Raw genomic sequence first — 6,000 nt, 5'->3', positions numbered from 1 at the left:
ACAGTATTGGTACAACCAACCAATCCATTTAAAAGCCATATATGAAGGAAAATTGGAAAAACAGGGATAGATGCTTTCCCTTTGGTTTTTTAAATTCATGTGTAGTGAGTTTTGTTTACATTAGAGGGAAGTGTGGTCCACAATCCATGCCCCCTGGCTGCCTCACTATGGAGACTTCCTAGACCACCTTGTAGGTCCCTTCTGGCCCATGCTCTGGAATTTAGTTCCCTTGGAAACCAAACACACTTTTACTCTGTTACCAAGTGAAACAAGTGTATTAACAATTACTTTCTAAATGGTACTGCACCATAGATTTTAATTTTATTTTTCAAAGAGGTATTAGGTAACATATTTTTCTGTTGTACATATATCTACAGCAAACCTTATGTTCTAGGTTTTTATCGCTATGTTAAAAAGTAGTATAAATGAAGATGTCTATGTCTCTGAAATTCCAAACATTTTCTCTCTAAACCAAAAATCTTTTAATTCTTCTTTGTGATAAATATCACTTGTGGTCAATTACCATATTTGTATACACATTTTATCTAAATTCTGAAGGAATTATATTCCCAGTGTAGTGTCCAAAATATAATAAATAATACATAATTTAAAAATCTGGCATACTCATAATTTAAAATAAAGGAATAACATGTTCTTAAATCAGAATTTTACTCAGCTTTCATGCAATTAAAAAAATTCTTTTTTCTCACCCTAGATTTGGGCAATGGTCAGGGATCATTTGGTGTTCTGGAAGATGTTGCTATCATTATCTTAGCTGAAAATTAAAGCATTTTCCAGATTGTCACAGGAAATTTTAAATGACACAGCAGAAATAGTAATAGATTCTGACGCTATCAAAGAAAATGTAAGTGGTAATCAAGATGATTTGAGTCATGCCTGAACACAGTGTGGAATCTGTAGCACTCAAAGTAGCTAGAGAGTTAGACACTGGGAGATGTTTTGGACAACACAACAGAGAATACTCTTCACGTCCTCTGTTGTAACCAATTTTATATGCTTGATACCAATTTATTATGATTTACTGAGAGCAGGTGACTGGAAGGCTCTGAGCAGAATAATCTGGTATTCCTTCCTTTCTCTGAAGTTTAACCAATGTGCTGTAAAAAAGCCCACAATCTTCTGTCTCTTAAAAAGAATTCAAAACCTAAGTGAGTTTCATTAATGATGCCCTTCCCCTTTAATATGTACATAGGATTATGATTGATTTATACTACAAATCAGAGGTGGTGTTGATGTGGGAAGACTCCCAAATCTTTGTTCTTCTGTCTTAACAGGCTCTTGGATAATGTCATCATTGACTTTATCTTCAAAAAGGAAAGTACCCTAATGAGATACTGAAGTGGAAGTTTGCTTGATTAAGTTCATACTTGTGTGAGACCATTCTTGTTACTTAACCTCATCTCTCATTCACTTTTTTGAAAGACAGCAGGTCAGCAGCAATGCAGGCTCTACAGAAGAAGCTTCTTTAGAAAATTTGATCTTTTCAGGATCATCTTGAACACCCATAGCAGCAAGAATCTACACAATCTTCTTGGCTAAAACTGACAGCTTGAAAAACTTAGGCTGCAAGCAAATGGAAGCAAACCAGTATTTTCTTCCTAGGTAGCCACTGTTGAAACTGGCTGTTTCCCTTCACTTGCTGTTTTCAACCAGCACTTCTGTTACTGTAATAATAATAGTAATAATAATAATAGTAATAATAGTAGTAAGCTTATCCCGTGGCTTTACAAGAGCAAATGAATGCTGCCAATTCTTTCTATTCCCAAATAAGCAGAGAAGTTGTTACCCTCCTTACTACCACAAAAGTTTCCTGAGTTGTCCTAAAATATAATTAAAACAACAACAAAAAAGTTGTTAATATTTCAGTCCCATTCTCCCATCCAAATTAGACTGTGGACAAGGATTTAAGGAAGGGTGTGCCAAACACTGAGGACTGTTAGTAGACCAAGTCAATTAGAGCATTTAGTGCCTAATTAAGTGTTAATTTATGCTCTGTGTAATTTCACAGAGAGTAGAAATTTGGCTCAGGCTAACTGGAAAACAAAATTTTTGCCATTACATGTGGAAACATCTATTACTTTTACACATACAAAACCTATTTTGTTTTATATGAGTCGAGGGCACTGTAAAACAAGGCTAAACTCCCATCCTGGTTTGGCTGGCTTCCTCTTACAGTTTCAAAAATCTCACCTTTTTTCTGTATCCTCAGAAATCACAGCATATACTGAAGACAAGCTGTCTGGCAGCCAATTTTCCATGTTTTCTACAAAGGGCAAATTTAATTGTCTTCTGCAATAGCAGAGTTGAGAATTTATTGATTCTCACAATCTCTCTATTCCCTGCTTCACAGAATAAATAGAGATTTTAGCTAGAGCTGGATTAACCAGGAGCCAGGCTTTTAAACAAGAGACATTCCCGACTTCCTTGCATGCTACAGCAAACACAAACATCTTTCTTGTCCTTGCAGGATATGCATCTTAAATCCCAAACAGAAGTGATGTTAAACTTTGGAGACTTGACCTCTGCAGAGACCTGTCAGTCACCTCTGACGTAGCCCATGGGAACGTTCAAATTGCCACAGCTGATTTGCATTCTTGTTACATGCACCCAGAAACAAGTCCTTCTCATCTTCACTCTTTGCTGCCTCTATGCATTTGCCAGAAAGGACATGGACAATCATTCCATTCTACAAGATGAGAGAAGAAGGGAAAGAAAGAACGAATTAAAAGTGAGGGATTAAAAGTAAGCCATGTTTCAGAAAATTTGTATATAATATATTACCAGTAATAACTGGTTCAAATATTTTTTAAACACAATGACTGGACTTAGCTTTGTGCCCAGAGCATGGTGAATATTTATAGTTTCTTTTGAAGCTAACGTGAGTGGTAGGTGCTGAGTTCTTTTCCACCACTGTTTTTTCCTATGGCTACAGGTTGTCATCAGCACTAACCTCCATACTACAGACCACAACATTTCATAAGACCAGTGCTTGCCTTAGAAATCAAACTAAATTACAGTAGGACTGTTCCAGAGGATTGCTGTATCCCTACAACTACAGTAACTGCTATTTTCCCAGTCTGTCTCAGAGCATGACATTTTTCAGTCTCATTGAGGAGTGAGCTCGTGCTCTGCTGGGTAAAGTTCATTGAAAAACAGTGAATTCCCTAATAGGAAGTTTGCTCTTCTCTTACAGTGCAGGAGAAAAAATAATGTTTCCCATTAAAAGCTCCACAAAAGGCTCTCATTTGGGAGGGGTGAACCCTTCCTCAGTCTGAAAGAAATGGGAAAAGATTTGCCCTGCTCTGATTTCCACAACCACTGATTCTGATTCTATTCCTATAAGGCCAGTAATACAAACAGGTAAAATAAAGACATAAGATTTTAGGTAGGATTTCCATAGTTTGTATTTCTAAACCAAATGTTTTTTACATAGACAGTGTTAGTGGGAAAGAGACGTCCTAATTTTTCTGGATGAAAAAGTTATAGAAGTGAAATTTGCCCTTCAGATACCTCATCCCTTCCTCACACACAAATCCTGAAATCACCCAGTGATCCCACAGTCACCACCAGCTGCCTTTCTCCCATGGCAGACCCACTACTGACCTCCTGGACATCCCAGTGCTGGCTGCTGTTGTCTGTCTCCTTTGTACAGTTTTGAGGGATAACCTTCCCGTGTCTGACATCAAAGCAAAGCGGCGGAGCAGAACCAAGCCAGATTTCCTTCATGCTGTTATATTCAAAGCGCTGGGAAAGGGAGGGTTTGTTTGAACAATGATGGATGGACATTCCAGTTCATTTTTAAATGTTAATTCTAAAGACAATTTCCTGTGCATGTTTATTAAGAGGCAACCCAAACAAGAGTGACAGAGACCCAACAGCCTTGACCCTTCGAAGCAGTCCCCCTGCTAGCTAATTCTGGCATAACTATTTACCTAAAGAAAGGCTTTGTGAACTATGATTATGTGTAACATAAATCCACCCTATCATAAAATTCTCCAGTTTAATAAATATTTGAACAGAAGGGTGTTTCTGACAGTCTCTTCACATGCTGCAGTTTGAAATGTGCCTGCAGCTCACCCTGAGCTAGGCCAATGCCAGCTAGGGAGTCTAAATGAGTTTACCTCCTGCCTTAGACTGCAGTTCAGGGATTAATCTTCAGATTTAGTCGTTAATGGGGACCTCCCCCACCAGAACTCTTACATATTTTTAACTCACAAGCTTTCTGTTCCCCAAACACTACCAGAGATACTAAACAAATAAGCACTTAGCAATACCTTCTGGAGCAAAGTGTGGGTATCTGCTCCAGTGACATGTGGGACATTGGCATTTTTTGAGTGGCACCCAACTGTGCAAGAGTGGGCATTGTTGTTGCCTTAGGACATGCTAATTTTGACATGCCAGTATTTCCACTAGTGTCAGCCCAGCCTCTTACATGTTGGAGTGCCTGTCTTCTGCATGGCTCCCCAGATCTGACACAGTGCCTATACACTCAGAGTATACATTACCTGGGTGAGACTGTCACTGCAAGGGGAGAGTTCAATAGAGCCTTCTGCAGTAGCTCTTCCAGGCCTGTAATCTGCACAGAAGCCAACACCAGTATTGTAAAGCTGTAAGTAAAGGTTTATACTGAAATAAATCACAATTGGATACAAAAAAATATCCTTCAGCTAACATTTTGTGATTGTATCCCTTTATGATATATGATTTTGTTCATTAATCTTTTTTTTTTCTTTCAGACTTGATCTTGCATATTGATCTTGCAAACTAATGTGATATAACAGGCAGAGTTTCACCAAGGTTAAATGTGAATTTTGTTTAAATTAGAGAGATCCACTTCTGGGCTTAACTATTATGATAATTAAAAGAAACGTATCAAAATGCTTATGCTAGTGGAAAATTGCACTTCAAAGGAACACTGCAGTCAGAAGAAACACAAGATATTCCAGAAGAAAAGAAACATGACAATTCCTGTGATCCACACTCAGTTCTTACACTTTTGCTAAGCTGACTTTGAAAATAAAGAATACATAAAATAGTAAAAGGACACAGTAAAATCTGGCTAAAGATAGATGAGTGTGAATTAATTAGTAGACCTTGTTGCCTTGTTGGAGGAAACTCCCTTCCAGTAAGCCTGCTGGGAATAAATTAATGTGTAATAAATTGTAATTATCAACTATGTATTTAAAAAAATCCCCAGACATTAAGAATATTTTGTCCTGCACACAGTCAGCCAGGGAACTGCTATTGCTATTACTTCTGTGCTTTGGGAAGTGCAGGACTGAAGAAATGGGCTTTTTTCTCTTTGTGCACATGGGTCAGCACAGAGATATCTTGGATGCTGTCACTTCTGCCCTCTGCATGAGGCAACACAGTTCTTTTCGTTTACTAATGGCACCTGAAGAACCTAAGGTTAGGGTCTTCTGAGCTGTGACACTGAACTGAGCCAGACACTCTGGGTTCAGTTCTTGGCTGGCTTTCAACATTTATGTGAGAATTTGTGCCAGCTCTTTTTCTTTCTTCCCCCACCCTGGTTGCACTGCCTGTTTGGACCAAGTACTCAGACCATGGAAGTGATACTGGAGTCTTTGAACAATGCAAAAAAAAAAAATAAATCATTCTTTACAGTGTGTTTTCTCTTACCTTGCCAGAGAATCTTGGTGTGTCTCCAGGTTGGGAGAGTTCAGGGTACACATTTGATACAAACCACTGGAAATTTTTACAGCCCAGTCTCTTCTGTAGCTGCAGACGCTCGCTGCAGTCTGGCTTCTCTGCCTTTATGGAGAAAGGGAGAAAGGGCAACAAGGTTACTGGTGTACTTGTGCTAGAGATGCTAGGAGTGGAAATGACTGCACAGGAATTATTTCTACCACCTTTTCTATCATGAATGTTGTAGATATTGATATGTATCTCTTATGACATATGCAAAGGGGGAGATGCAGCCTTCTTCAATCTTTGTGCTAAAACAGCCATAGTCTGGCA

At 38.5% G+C, this 6,000-nt stretch overlaps 1 protein-coding gene across 2 annotated transcripts in view; it reads right to left on the bottom strand.

Annotated features, from left to right (window-relative positions):
• Positions 1–223: 223 nt before the first annotated feature.
• Positions 224–6,000, bottom strand: part of GALNT15 (polypeptide N-acetylgalactosaminyltransferase 15) — a 28,006-nt gene continuing 22,229 nt past the window's right edge. For both annotated transcript variants that reach the window (XM_066319524.1, XM_066319533.1), the window contains exons 7-10: positions 5,662–5,793; positions 4,527–4,628; positions 3,625–3,765; positions 224–2,707 (exon numbers count right to left, since the gene is read on the bottom strand). In XM_066319524.1, coding sequence (XP_066175621.1) covers positions 2,561–2,707; positions 3,625–3,765; positions 4,527–4,628; positions 5,662–5,793 — 522 coding nt within the window. In that variant the 3' untranslated portion in view covers positions 224–2,560. The remainder of the gene's footprint in view (positions 2,708–3,624; positions 3,766–4,526; positions 4,629–5,661; positions 5,794–6,000) is intronic.

Source organism: Sylvia atricapilla, chromosome 1, assembly GCF_009819655.1.
Source record: "Sylvia atricapilla isolate bSylAtr1 chromosome 1, bSylAtr1.pri, whole genome shotgun sequence".
Lineage (NCBI taxonomy): Eukaryota > Metazoa > Chordata > Aves > Passeriformes > Sylviidae > Sylvia > Sylvia atricapilla.
This window is presented reverse-complemented; position numbering and strand designations above follow the sequence as displayed.